At 38.3% G+C, this 15,503-nt stretch overlaps 1 protein-coding gene across 1 annotated transcript; it reads right to left on the reverse strand.

Annotated features, from left to right (window-relative positions):
• Nucleotides 1-11,940: 11,940 nt before the first annotated feature.
• cdk5r2b (cyclin dependent kinase 5, regulatory subunit 2b (p39)) lies at nucleotides 11,941-14,780 on the reverse strand. Its single transcript, XM_079820860.1, has one exon. It carries the CDS (start codon nucleotides 14,556-14,558, stop codon nucleotides 13,644-13,646), a length of 915 nt encoding a protein of 304 aa, XP_079676986.1. The 5' UTR covers nucleotides 14,559-14,780; the 3' UTR covers nucleotides 11,941-13,643.
• Between the last annotated feature and the right edge of the window lie 723 nt (nucleotides 14,781-15,503).

A 15,503-nucleotide genomic window follows, 5' to 3' on the forward strand; every position in this document is an offset into this window, starting at 1 on the left:
TAAAATTCAGTAATTAAATAATAATAATAATAATAATAATAATAATAATAATAATAATAAAGCTTTATATAAAAACGAACATGTAAGAGATTCTTTCTTCTGGTGGGCAACATGCTCAAGACCCATCTCGGTCCCATCTTTGACCCAGACAACATTTATGTGGGGGCCATGAGGGTATGAAATGGGCTGAAAAATTAGCATCCTAAGTAGTACTTGAGAATCTTCGTAGAACTACGAGTGCTCTGGAGTAATCGTAAATCCCTAAGTGCATCGTAAGGAGACAGAGCTATGAGGTCACCTGCAGGACAACCGGCGAATTGCAACTAAACTACACTCCTGTCCATTGTGACTTTAATATTATTTTTATGTATATTTCTTTATACATTTTTACTTGTTTTTTGTTTGATTAAATTCATTTTTGAAATAATAATGAATGAATAAATAAAATAAAAACTACATGACTGAACACTGAATAAATTAAGGAATTAAAAAGTGCGCTGCTGTATATGGACATTCATAGGGCTTGCATGCTTATTTTCAGTACTACAAGTAGCCATTGAAGTTTGAAACACTTAAGAATACTTCTACTGTAGTATTTCATAGATCCTTAGTCTTTGAGTGGTTCAACAAACACAAGGACATCAAACCATTAAATCTTAATTTATTTGAGTTTGTTGTTTGTCAGGATTTGCCAAATACATTGCACACTAGGATGAGTCCTAACTACACATGGAAAATAATATTTCATGTTGCACAAGACGTTATTAAAATATACAATTAGTCATGATTAACCAACATTAAACAATATTACCTGAATCATCTGGCAAGATAATTGGCACCAAAATGGAGAGCTTTGCAAACCTCGTCCCCTCCAGTGCCAGTCTCCTCTCTTCTAAATCCAGCTTGGCCTTCTTGAGGTCTGTGAGCTGCTGTAAGTTGATGTCCCTCTCATTGGCATCTTTAAGACATTTTCTGATGTTCTTTTGGGACATCTCATTTCTCCCTCTCCAGCTGCACTAAGTCCTGACTACAACAATAAACATTCTCAAAGCGCTGAGGTGTTGTGGTCTACACCTAAAAAATGCTGGGTTAAAAATAACCCAAGTTGAGTTGAAAATGGACTAACCCAGCAATTGGGTTGTTTTAACCCAGCGGTTGGGTTAAATGTTTGCTTAAAACAACCCAATGGCTGGGTTAAAACAACCCGATCGCTGGGTTAGTCCATTTTCAACCCAACTTGGGTTATTTTTAATCCAGCATTTTTTAGAGTGTAACAATTGAAGATGGAGGCTCGAGCATGGGGAGATGGTAGGTGTCTTACAATGGGAGGTGAACCTGATTGCTCCTGTGAGCATGATGGACCTGCTTCAGGTTCAGGCATGAGGCATCCCCACTCCTCTATGGAGGTCAATACCACCACAAATCCCATCTGAGGCCAAGTATTGACAGTGCCTTTTCTTCTTCCGGTGTAAGAAGGGGAGTCATTGGTCTGTTTTATTAATTGTTGATCTCGGTGGTACCTTAGAGGCTTGCAAAGTCCTGCCACTTCTTCCTGACCTCCTTCCCTGATCTTTTAACGCCCCTGCATGCAGTTAGTTTTATAGCAATATCCTCCCAGATGTTTTGTTTTTGTTTATTTGTATGACTGCCATTAAACCTGCTGAAAATTATGTTTGTGTAGCTCCACCTCCTCTTAAATAACAGCAGTGTCCTCTTTTTGAAAAATGTCTTTGTTTTTTGTTTTGATTCAGCCATTTTTTGTCTCCATCTAGCCTATGTGCTAGCCTATAGATTTTTGACCTCGTAGCAAATGATAATTAGGCTAAACATTTTGAAATACAAGCGTGTGCTACAAATGCGAGCCATTCTATAAGGTGACTTTTCAGCACTTGACAAACGGACAGCGACTCTTTAAGTAGCACTTAAAGCACAGCTGCGTGCGATCGTGTTAAATGCGTGTGTGTGACACGCACGTGAAAGCAACACGAACGCTCGTAATATCGATCGTAGAAAACGCTAAGTTGCCGCAGTGTATAGTTGTCATTTTCCTTTTGTAAGTATTTTTCTAGATAGTATCCATGTTTTATATCTCAATGACACGCAAGAAAACAACCAAATAAAGGATTTCAAGAGAGAAAAAAAAGGTATTAACTTCCTTCCTGTCACATGAGACTGCCAACTTCCTACCCCTACTTCCAGGAAGCATAACGAAGGCAAACCCTCCCAAAGAAAGGTTATTTTCATGTTTTACTAAGTATTTTTTGTTGACATATATATATATATATATATATATGTCAACAAAACATAATATATATATATATATATATCTACATAATCGTGAAGGTCTCTAGAATCATCCAAACAAAACAATTCTTACAACAGATCTATAGTTTTTTGTACACTTAGTCAAAAGTCCAAGCGGGCAAATGACTTGTAAGTACATATAATGGGGAATGGGGTATCCTGTGTTAACAGGTTAATAAATCAAGATTTTTGGTATTGTTTAGTGCTTTTTGCTTTCATAATATCCCACCTAAAACATAACTTAACCCTTTAACTGACATCTCTACTGTACAGTATACTTTAATTCGATAAGGAAAAATATAATATTTTATGATATTATGTCTTTGCAAGGGCCAAAATATTGAGGACCTTTCATCAGGTTTGGAATGGATGCGTTTCATTCTAATCGGTCAAGGGTCCTAATTCTTTTTATGACTATAGCTTACAATTACATTATAATGTGGAAATTCAGAAAAGTAATGAGTTTACATTAACATTATTATATGAAATCACCTACGACAGTGAGCCATTGAATACTATGGGACTATTTATTTATTAATTTATTTTCATTTAACTTTTTGATACACAATGCCCTGTTAGGGCAACTTAATGGCTGCACTTTGTTCTGCACTAAGTTCCACCACTTTAAGACAAATGTATTTGTTGTTTGTTGTATTTTCATTTTCAACAGATTAAGATAGATGCAGCTTTTTTGAGTTTGCATTGAATTGAATGTTCTTCGACTTTTATACATAATACATTTGTTTGTGATTGTTTGTGTAAAGACTGATCTGTTGAAAGCAGTTATTTTGAGTTAGATGTCAAATTTTCTCATCCTAGTCAAATTTGACATTGAAGGGGTGCATACAATATATTTGCCCACCGGCAACCATAGTTGCCGCACATTCAAATATGAAAATAAATGCAGAACACGTTCACATAGGACACTATTAACATGACTATATGCATGAAACCATTCAGAAAAATTTGGGCACAAATGGGTTAGTGCGAAGATCCATCGTTATCTGGAAACGCAGCCCAGATGGATTTCATATAGGATGGCACTTGCCACTAGGTGAGACCCAAGTGGGCAACTTGCACAAGCCCATCTCGGCCCCAGCTTAACCATCTGGTTACCAACATTCTTTAAAATATCTTCTTTTGTGTTCAATGGAAGAAATAAACTTATACAGGTGAGGAACAACATGAGGGTGAGTAAATGATGACAAAATGTCTGGGTGAACTAAATGGAAAGTGTTTTTGCCGTAGGCTTGCCATAGCCTAGGCCAGGGGTTTTCAAACTTTATGATGCCAAGGACCCTCAAATATGATTAAACTTTTATGAGGGACCCCCTTCCTAAAATCCATCTGTATATTTTTATGTATGAAAAAAACATTAAAACTTTTAGACAAATAGTAAGTGTGACATTATAAATACAACATATTGTTTCCAAAATTAAATTGGCTATACTTAATGTTGGATGTATAAACCTGAAGAAGAACATGTTCAATAAAAAATTATTTGTATAAGCAACTTTCACAATAAATGTATGTAAGCAGCTTACATACTGCGTTAAGAATTCTGCCTTACATTCCCAGCAAGCGAGATAAAGGGGACTGTAGCGAGAGAAACTCACCGGAAAGACATACAATTCTGGAAAATACGTAAACGGCAAGAAAGGAGAGAAACATTTAGAAATTATACAGTTAGAATGTTTAGTACTTTATCCATTTTTTGTCTTTTCTTCCTCTGACATTTTCTGGGGACCCCTTGGAACCTTCTGTGTAGGTCCCCGGACTCCAGTTTGAAACCCCCTGGCCTAGGCCATATGTCCCCACAAGCAAAACCTAAAATTGGTTATGCTGTGTCTGCCAGCCATCGGTTTAGCGAATTTAAATTATTATCACAGTGTAACAAAACAGTCGAGTCAGTGTAAAGCCTCCACCATGATATATAGAACAACAAATGCGTGCGAACATTTATGTAGATCAGTGGTGCGAACGTTTCGTTCTACCCAACCAGGACACAAGAGGGCGCCATGTAGCTATATTCCACCATATCTACAAGCGTGAGAGAGACAGCTCCACAGCTTTGTATCAAAATTCTAAAAGGTACAAACTGCGGGAAGTAAGAAAGAAATCACAACCTTTTCCTTCAATGTGTCGAGACTAACTAAAGTAGGCCTATATCTGAAAGGCAATGTATTTCAGTAGACTACTTTGTGACAAATGGCCTTCTTGTTTAATTGGCTATATTGCTTATTTGATGCCATGATGAGGAATTTCTCCAGCATTGCTGTGTATTGTGAGGAGACCCATAAGTCCCATCAGTGTGATCTGCATGTCAATAGCATGTCTCTACCGGGCCAGCCATTTATGGCAAGATTTGTTTGCACTGACACACAAGACTTGTTTTAAATAGGCTGGCCAACAGATTCCAGGATTTGTGCAAAGGACAGATATTCCCATTCGACCAAAACTATATCTCTATGTGAGTGTAGCTCAGATAAATAGGCCTAACAAAAAAGAACAAAGCTGAAAGGTTTTGCTCACTGTAGGGGAGATGGCGGTTAATTGTCACACTTTTTATTCCAGTGAATATTTATCTGGCTCTGCTTACTATTTATTTTATTTTTTTAAGTTTTATTTTTTTAAGTTTTATTTTATTTAGTGTAGACACAGACCTTGTTCAAAAGTGATAATTGCCATCGTTATTACTCAGCAAAGGATACAGATTATTTAACACATAATATGCCCCAAATAATATAGGCTATATACTAAATGGGGTAAGTTGTCACAATAAAACCTGCCTGTCTATTTAGCTATAAGCTTTTATGCTAGCTAAATTTAAACAGTACAACAATTATGAAACACTTGAAGCACGTTTTGACAACCAACTATAATTATTACACATATACATTACATCCTATATTACAGTTCTTCTCAGTAGCATTGGTGCATTTCTCAGATCAAAAACTGAAATTCTCAAAACTTGTTCAACCTCCACATAATTTGGCAATCATATATAGACCGAACATAACACAGTGTTACACATCCTGACAATGGAAACAAACTAGGAAACAAACAGGGTCAACAGCCGGGAAGAGGAGTAAGGGTACAAACAATTCCGATCCGTGGAGGCTCCGCCTCGCAACTTACAGGACTTAAAGGATCTGATGCTAACATCTTGGTGCCAGATAACACAGCACATCTTCAGGGGTCTAGTGGAGTCAATGCCTCGACGGGTCAGGGCTGTTTTGGTAGCAAAAGTGAGACCAACACAATATTAGGAAGGTGGTCATAATGTTATGCCTGACCGGTGTGTTTGTATATATATATATATATATATATATATATATATATATATATATATTGTACTGTAATTTGTTGACAGACCACCTGTAAAAGTATTGAATTTGAATCCTGTCCAGTCTCTTGCAATCTACATCCCACATAAAGTAATGTGTGAATTCGTACTGTTGAAATTTATATTCATATAGTTGAAGTGCAGTCTTGTGAATTTTCAGTCCTGAAAATCGTAAGTATAGTTTAGCAACATCTGAAAATACGTACAGAGTTCACTGTAATATTGACAACATGACTATCTTGTTTGTCAACAATGACACAAGGACTTGTCATTCTGATCGCATTATGTTGATTGACATAAATACTTTTAATGAACTAAGGATTTTGTCCAAGTCACAGGCTTTTGCAGATAATCCATTGTGTGGTGCTGTTTGTACGAATTGTTTTGAGAAATGCACTTACTGGTTTAGCAAATCTTAAGGATGATTCAAGAAATCATAAAATTGGTAAAAAAAATGATTTTCTTCTCCAAATTATTCAATACACATGGGTGCATTTGTCTATAATATGAAGGTACTACATGACACATGTTCTTAATATGGTTTTGACTTTTTGTGACCTATGATTTTTAATACCATTGATCTGCTGTTATGTAACCCTACAGATATAATTGTTACACCTAATTAAAGTAATAACTAAATTCACAATTCTTGTATTTACAATAGTTAAGTACTAAAAAGAGTAGTGAAAGTGAAAATGTAAACCAATAACAACAAAGAGCGTCTAATCTATATACAAGGTCTGCCTTCCGTAGGTCTCCTCAGTACTCTCTGAACTAATACACTCTTATAATAAGCTCTTTTGAGCTGCAGGGTGTCACTGAGTAGGTGAATGTACAAGAGTTAATCTGGACATTATGTGTGCTTAGGCCAGTGCAGCAGCTTTTGCATAACACACAGATTGGAGGAGAACGTTTCCAATCCTTTTTGCATGTCACAGTTCAACTAGGGAAACCATCTAGCGTTCTTCAAACAATGACTGGAGGACGTTAAATGGACGTTAAAAGTTTTCCTTTTTATTTAATTCCTCCCAAGCCAGTAAGGTGCTCACAAGTGCAAAAATATGAAAAAGTTTCAAAAAGAAAAAAACACTTGAGGGAAAAAAATTAACTACAATATAAAAAACAACAGGAAACAATAACCTTAAATTAGGTACAACAACACTTCAATCAGAATACCAGTCATAGACTAACTGACCGCTGCATTGTGTGAGAATTTATACACCTGGGTAGAACCATTTCTCAAGAGAAATATAACAGTATAAAAAAAAACCAATTAATACACTTTCCTTCATTACACAACTATTAATAGCACTACATGACATATTAACTTAATTTCAGCAACAATTGTAGCAAGTCAAGAGTAATAAACTTCATAAACAACAGTTTCCTCCCCTTTCCCATCATACTTGGTATCTCCCACCACCATGATGCTACACAGCAAAGGTATAAAAGGCATGATAAAAGTCCTTTCAGATCTTTTACTCAGTTCAAGATGGCTGCCATCATGTATGCTGATCCAGGTAATTGTCAAGAGTTTATGAGCAAAGCTTAAATGTCCACTGGTTTAGAGCTCAGATGGCCAGTCTGAGACACCACAGTCTAGTTTTAGGTATCTCTCTACCTCACAGACGCTTCAAGGTAAATCAAGAGTCTTTTAAAAACCCAAGTATGTGCTCCTGTCTTTATATCAAGGGGCCAAGAAAGGGAACACGGGGAACAGAGGGGAGCTCTGTGACAATCCCCACCACCCTTCTGCAGATGACCACCATCATCCTGAGTGTCAGACCTCCACCCCTTCAGGAACCAGGGTTGAAATGCCCATTTTAGTATTTAGCTCCTCTGGGATACGGGACAAAAAGTCAGTCACCTTGTTCCTGGCTCCCGGGCAGTATTTCACAGTGAACTGGTAGGGCTGGAGAGAAAGAGACCATCTCGTAATCCGGGCATTGGAGTCTTTCATGCGTTCCAACCAGTGCAGCGCTCGATGGTCGGTTTCTAAGACAGTGCCTCCCCAGAAGGTAGTACCGAAGTGAATCTGTGGCCCATTTTATGGCCAGGCACTCCTTCTCCACTATCGAATAACGTGTTTCTCGAGGGAACAGTTTCCGGCTCAAGAATGCCACTGGCCTACGATCTCCATCCACTTCCTGCAGTAACACCGCCCCCAGTCCGACTCCCGAGGCATCCGTCTGCAGGATGAACTGTTTCTGGAAATTCGGACTAAGCAGAACAGACCCTCCACACACCGCCTGGAAGTCCTGGAAAGCTTGCTCGCATTGCTCCGTCCAGACCACCTTGTTAGAAGCTGTGGCTCTACTGAGATCTGTAAGCGCAGAGGCCCTGGCAGGAAAGTTAGGTATAAATCTACGATACTATGAGACCTGCGACATTGCACAAAACAAGTATGTAATCAAACATTTAAAACACTTCCTACTTTTACTTATAAACTTAATATAAACTTAACTTTGTGTTAATGTTTTAAGGCACTTAATGCCCAATGCTTTAGTTTCTTAAATAGCAACTTGTGTTTACAAGCATGGTTCCAACCATGCCAGTTAATTGCTGTCACAGTGGGTCAAGGATAAATGCTATCATTAAAGGAAAGTGAAGCGCGATCAACCTGATTCAAGTTTGGTAAGGGTTATTAGCCCCCTAAACGGCTGCTGGGATCATTGTGAGGCAGTTTTTCTGGTAAACACAAGTCTCTGTGACAGGAGAGAAGTGTTGGCTGGTGGCCCCAGAGAAAGCTTAATGAGCAGTACTGCTTTGAATCTGTCTTTGTGATCTAGTGACTAACTCCCAGCCAGTGGGTGGCACTGAATGTATCATCCATTCAAGTCAGTCACGGAACACCCACTCTGACTCTAAATATAGTCAACATCCTCCATCTCTCTCCCCCAGAGAGACTGAAAAAAGTAAAATCATCTCTGTGGCTCATTATACAATGAATACTTAAACTAAAAAGTTTACACCATTCAATATTATTTGTCAAAATTATGATCTATTATCGGTTTTACTATGTTATCATTTATTCACCTTCATGTCATTCCAATCCTGTATGAATCATGTTTCTTTATTCTGTTTGCAGCTTGACAATCATTGAACACTATACACTCTTATTGTATGATGAAGAGTCTTGTGTTCTAAACGAAAATCATATTGGTTTGGAACTGAGGGTGAGTAAATGATCACATTTAAAGATTTTGGGTGAACTATAGCCGGGATGTCATTCCCTACCCTCCTCATTCATTTTTTTAAGTTAGACATCAACCTTCTTAGTGTTCCTCAATAAATTAATTATAAACAATATAACACGAAAACATTTTTTTTATAAAAGAATGGATGTTTTCCCATTAATCTTTTTGTTAAAATTGCATCGCAACAGTGTAAGTATGTTTTTTCTGCACAACAATAAATTGAATATTAATTGACTGAATAAGTGCAATTCACCTTTATTTCACAAGATGGCAATGTCTGATACACAATAGCTACATTTAAATGGACACCTTTTGCTTCAATCTGAATTAATTCATTCCGGTTGATGAATCGGAACATTGTGTTTACATGAACTCTAAATAAAGCATAGTAACCATCCTCCTTTTCTTTGTTTAAAAAAAAACGTAATTTTTTTCTTTATCGGGTCCAAATTAGGCGACATGCACATGAAGCGTTGAGCCGTGCTACGTATATTTATCAAACAGTAAAAACACCCATTCCCATTCCCAAAACCATTCGTCTGTGGATGAGAGTCCGAAACAATGAATGGTGGGACGTTGTCCTGCTCCACTTCACAGACGATGAGTGGAAAGAGAATTTTAGAATAACACGACAGTCATTTATGACACTTTATTTAACAGGAAGAATTGCTGCCAATTTAGCAATTTTGTTGCTAGATAAAGCAACTTTTCAGACGACCCTAGCAACTTTTTTTCCCCAAAAGCACCTAGCAACAAATTTAGCTAATTTTATTTTTTTTATTTTTTTTTTAACTTTTAGCAACTTCTGGAAAGTGACTCTAATCCAAACAACACATGTTCAAGCGAGCTCAATAGGCTGAGCGGTTCATTCATAATTCTTTAAGATCGCTATGGAAATCGCTGTAAAAACCGGAAGATCATTTAGGTAGCATATTTACGGAGCCCTGCACATGACATGCAGGAAAAAAAAACTAGTTGGCTAAATTGTGTGGACGGTTTAGCAAATAGGGAACTAAATAGTAAATTGTACGCATGATTTATACATTGAGGGAACGAATTATTGCATTTTGCGCACAATTTACCTTTTTATTTTTTTTTCACGTCATGTGCGGGGCTCCGTACGTATTAACTAACACATTGCTTCAATTTATTTTACAAACAAATCTAAATTAGCATTTCAAATAATATCTATGCATTACATAATGGCGTAGTTTTGCCTTGCGATTACGTAATGACGTCATAGAATCATTTAACAACTTTTAGCAATAAATCGCAACTTCCCTTGAAAATTAGTTGGCAACAGTGGGAAGAACGGCTTGTTTTGTGCATCATACGTCATTATGCTATTTCTACATCATTGCACATGCGCAGTACTCTCCAGTTTTGCATGTCCTCTTAATAGGATTACAAAAGGAATAAACCACCCCTTACAATCTGACCAATTCATTCCGATTGACGTGGTTACATGTGACATTTTTTATGCTGATTGTACTACTAGTCCGATTACGATTGGATTATCAGAGTCCATGTAAATGCAGCTAATGATGAAGTGACGTTTCACTCATAGTTCCTGCAGGCAGAAAACAAAAGAACTGGAATTATCATCAGCAAAATTTTAATGGCTCAGCGATTTACTGCAGAGCAAGTTCTGAACGCAATGAAATATTAGTGTCACTGTCACTTGATCTGGTGAAGAAGCTGTCAGCGATCAAAATATTGATTTTGAAGAAGCTGAAAATTATAGTTTTGAGAACATGTTTGAGATGGCGAATATAAGCCAGATGCTGAATGTACTGGGGAATGAGCTCTGATGAGGACAGTGATGATGGGATAAAACATCTGTTCAAACTGAACCCTTCCAAGCTCCAAATGTAACAAAATATGCTTTTATTCAATTCTTCGGTAATTGTTACTCTAATATCAGGAGAGTTTTATATTATCGCGACAGGTAGAGATCCATCCGTGTTAGATATAGATCCGGTCGCTAAAGACCTGCATATGTAATAATGAGTTGTGAGAATTCATGCATTTAAGGGTTAACTCAACCTGCTTACATCGTTATCAATAGGGCACAGCTAATTGGGTCCTTCTGTATCAGTAGCCAATGAGCTTGTGCGCTCATACTTAGTTACACTCTAAAAAATGCTGGGTTAAAAACAACCCAAGTTGGGTTGAAAATGGACTAACCCAGCCATTGGGTTGTTTTAACCCAGCAATTAGGTTGTTTTAAGCAAACATTTAACCCAACCACTGGGTTAAAACGACCCATTCACTGGGTTAAAACAACCCAATTGCTGGGTTAGTCCATTTTCAACTCAACTTGGGTTGTTTTTAACCCAGCATTTTTTAGAGTGTAGCATTTGCCTTGGCAGTATGCCTTCAGAAATCCTCCACCTTCCCAAGCTCCACCTGTATAGACCTGCTACAGGTAATTAATGTATGATATTTTGTACAGCAGCGATATGTTTGCTCACAGCTGCGTGTCATGTATGTATCGCAGAAGCAAGTCCCATACTTGCTCTGCTGCAGCAGCAGTAACCAACAGCAGCAGCGTAGCAGATCTATTCCGCCAAAACCAAACATATCAACATTGTCATACCCATTACCATGCCAAACACTGAAAGTTGTTTATTCACTAACCCGTCAACAGAGTATTACTACTGACACTTTGATTTCCAACCTGATATAGGATAACCTATTTCCACTAATCTGGGATTAGTTAGTGGAAAGCTTTAGGTAAGATCTCTTATACAGTATATATAGCCATAAGGTCAAAATGACGGTGACTACTGAAGAAAGCCTCCGGACAGATTAAGGAACCCTTTTAACAAGTACAAAAAAAGAACTAATCATACTTTGTTTGGCACTTTGGGTGGGGTCTCTTGAGGTAATCACTTGATTACTAAGGATCCAGAAGTCTGCATAGGTGCAACGAATAAGAAACATTCATACAGCAGACAGAACAGATTAGTGTCCAGTGATATTGTTTTGGAATATTATAAATGTATCACTTGTACACCGTTCTGAATTGAATGGAGAATTACTTTTTTTTAAATGAAAATCATACACCTGCAGCAATGTGATTTTAAACCAGAAAAGGAAAGTTTATCAAGACAGATGGATGGATGGATGTACCATTAAATGCCAAGGCCTGGGAGCTTCAAAAAATATGGAAACTACAGGTGGCCTTGTGTTGCTTACAACAGAAGCTTTAAAAATAGTTCCAAAACTGGGACATGTGTTGATTGCGAGCTAATTTCCTACATGAAAACTTCTTGAGGACATAGCTCAGCCTTCTTGACGTATTTATAGTGTGCATGTGGCCACGCGCTGCTTGAAGACAAAGCGCGTGAGGTTCTGCAGTGCTGTGAATGAGCGATCCTGTGGTTACTATAGAGACAGACTGGAGTGACGAAGCCCCAGTTCACATCTATTCCGCTGACCCAGAGAAACCCATCTCACACACTGCAGCAAATTCCGGCCAATGAAGTCGAAGATCATTCATGTCCAGTGTTTCATTCACAATTCTGCGAACGGAATTGGCTGATGACCAAAAAGTCCCACAGAAAATAAAGACGTAGCCTGGAGTGAAGTAATAAACATGACTTAACCATCTGTAAATGATTTGTAGACCAATAATTATTATATAATTGCATAATTTCCTTTTTCTAAAACTAGGCTATTAGGAATCAACAGGGAAATTTATTAAAAATGGAAAATAACCAACACGTAAATCATACAGAGAGAAAAAATAAATAAATAAAAGTTAGTTGTCTGTAGCCTGCTAGTGGTCATACGAACAAATAAGAAAAGTTATTACAAATTTATGAAAAAAGTTTGAGAGTTTTAGAGATGGTGGATAGATGCCTTGTCCCAAATGAGCTTATAATATTTCATAAAATGGCACGTGGTCAGTGCATTAATGAGCTCGATGCATGCATTATCGAACCAGTCAGACTGGGTTTTATTTCATTCAAGAAAGAGCACAGAAGAATCATGTCAAAATATAAAATAATCTCCAAGCAAGATCTGCCCATTTTTCTCAAACCATTGTGAATAAAAAAAAAAGTAGTTTCCTAAGATCACACATGGATTGGCACATAAAACATCTCAGTGAAGAGAAAACGCTTTCAAGTTTCACACCCAGAATGGCTGGAGACAGGCTTCAATAGAGCAACATGAGCACATGTAAGTCAGGTCAGCACCTTGGATAGTTCCATTCACATCTCTTCAAATGTAGATTTATCCTCCTGAGACCCAGTCAATTGCCCACTGTAATGTTTTAAAAGATACATCTTAAGCCTTTAATATATTTAATAATGTGGCCAATATAAAAACATAAAGTGTAGGACTACATAAGAACTCAAATATGAATAGTATGTGTGTTATACAGCAGCAAACACCTTAAATTATGTAGATTATGCCTACCTAAAAAAATAAAACTTTTCTTTGGGTCTCAGGAGGATAGTGACCCAAATAACCTAGTATTGACAGCGTAGACTGACAATTATATAGAATTAACGGTAATTTGTTCTTTTGCTTTTTATGTAAGAATCGCAACAGATACAAATCTAGACGAAATGCATTTTGCTACACCGGTGAAGCCACGTTGGCTATTATAAATCAATACACCGGGGCTACTCAATACTGTTAAAACAAATCCAACAAATCAGTGTCATAAATAGGCTATTATATTGATAAATCGGCTCGTGGTGCAACGCAACAGTCACTCAAGCAGAGGAATTAGATCCAATCAGTAGGCTAGAAATTGATCTCTGCTCAGATTTTGATCACATTCAGCGGTCCAGTTCGCTTCCATCCTTCTTACAATCTCCTTCGTTTTTTAAGTCTTGGAACACCTCTGTGAAAAAGTGCGGATCCATATTAATCTGCAGCATTTTACCGCTCAATTTATTGATGACATCTAACGAACGATCCCAGAACACGTCCGCGTTGGTGTCGACCATGAAGGGCTTGAGAGGGTACGAGATCTCGTTTCCGATGTAGGAATACGCCAGATAGAGGCAGGTCAGAAAGGTCCCGTGGAGTTCACGTGGATTGTCAACATCCTCGGTTACAGTTTCCCTGACGAGCAGATAGACGAACACGAGGTTGGCAGGCGTGATGAACCCGTGGTCCTGCCAGCCCTGCAACAGCAGAGTCCTGTCCACGTTGCGGAACCAAAGGATGACCTCATTGGAGGTTAGTTCCTTGACTTTGCAGCACCGTTTGCACAGGAATTCCCCCAGGCAGCGGAGCAGCTCCCCCGTGGAGGCCTGGACGATTACGCGCCTTGGCGAGTTGAGTGACCGGCTGCTGGGCTGCTTCTGAACCGACACCAGTTGCTTCGCCGATGAAGTGAGCTGGTCCTGATCCAGATTGGGAGGAACCGTGGGGATGGGCACCGCGAGAGGTCCATTTTTCGTTTTCCGCTCGGTGTTGGTCGATTGCTGCGATTTCCTGAAGTTCTCTTGGTTCAGATTCTCGACCTGCTTGTCGCTGCTCTCTGGCAGCGGAGCAGGATTCGGATTTACTTTCTTGGCACATTTTTTCTTACCCGATGCAGTCACTAGCCGCTTAAATGTGAGCATGGACACGACCACTGACTGCTTCTTAATGCTTTTCTCAATTTTCCCATTTGCTTCGTCGTCTTCATCTTCCACAACGGTCCCTTTAGTTACTATAGGGGAGACAGATAGCACGGTCCCCATATCGCAGAGCGCGCGACAAAAATTCAATGATAAGGCCCTGCGCGCGCGGAGACGTCGCAATAGAGCTAGAGCGTCTTGGATCACAAGTGCAGCTCCATTTGGTTAGTAGAACAGGCAGGTTAGCAGGTGGACTGACATCTCATCAGAAAGGAAATTCCAAAGCAGTCAGACACCCCCTCCACTTCTTCTGCAGTAGTGACTGTAAGCCAGTCCCGCATTGCCTACCTCAACCAGAGGGGATTTGTGTTAAACCTAACCAATCTGACAGCAGCTTCTGCTAACCGGGATTATCCCATCGTGTCTGTGTAATTAGCCAACCTCAGGGCTTGAAGACGAATGACAGTCTAAAGCACCAATAGAATCAAACGTGTCCACATTATCACTTCAGAGGGTAGAATTTTTAGAACGCTTGAGCCAAGTATAGTTCTGCTATTCTCAGCAGGGTACACCTCTCTCCTTAGATATTTCATTTCACCTGCTTAGCACTGAAATAGTTGTGTTAACTATATCAAATTAGAAAACAATGACAATATTAACCAAGATAAATGTATTGAGAAAGGGCATTTCAAAAACAAAGTAATAAAATAACATTATTTGTTTTTAATAATCTTTGGCCTAGAGGGTTTTCAAGTAAAAAAAAATGCACATAGCCTAAATAAATAAATGAATGACAGTTTTCCTAAACCACTGCACGTTTTAATGTTTGAACTTATTGAAAGCAAACTGATTACTCTTTCTTGGCAGAAATAGAGTTAGAGTTTCCATAAGATTAGGAAAGGAACCCCAAATTTATCCCAGAATCAAGCTGCTCTATCCATCTTAAATCTGGATTAAAGCAGTCAACATTGACATTTGCTCTATATTAGCCTAACTATAACTAATCGAAGCAATTCCTAATATTTGTCAAGATACATGTCATACAAATGTGCAATACAGATATTTTAC

The sequence above is a fragment of the Gobio gobio genome (assembly GCF_949357685.1).
Source record: "Gobio gobio genome assembly, chromosome: 7".
Classification (NCBI taxonomy): domain Eukaryota; kingdom Metazoa; phylum Chordata; class Actinopteri; order Cypriniformes; family Gobionidae; genus Gobio; species Gobio gobio.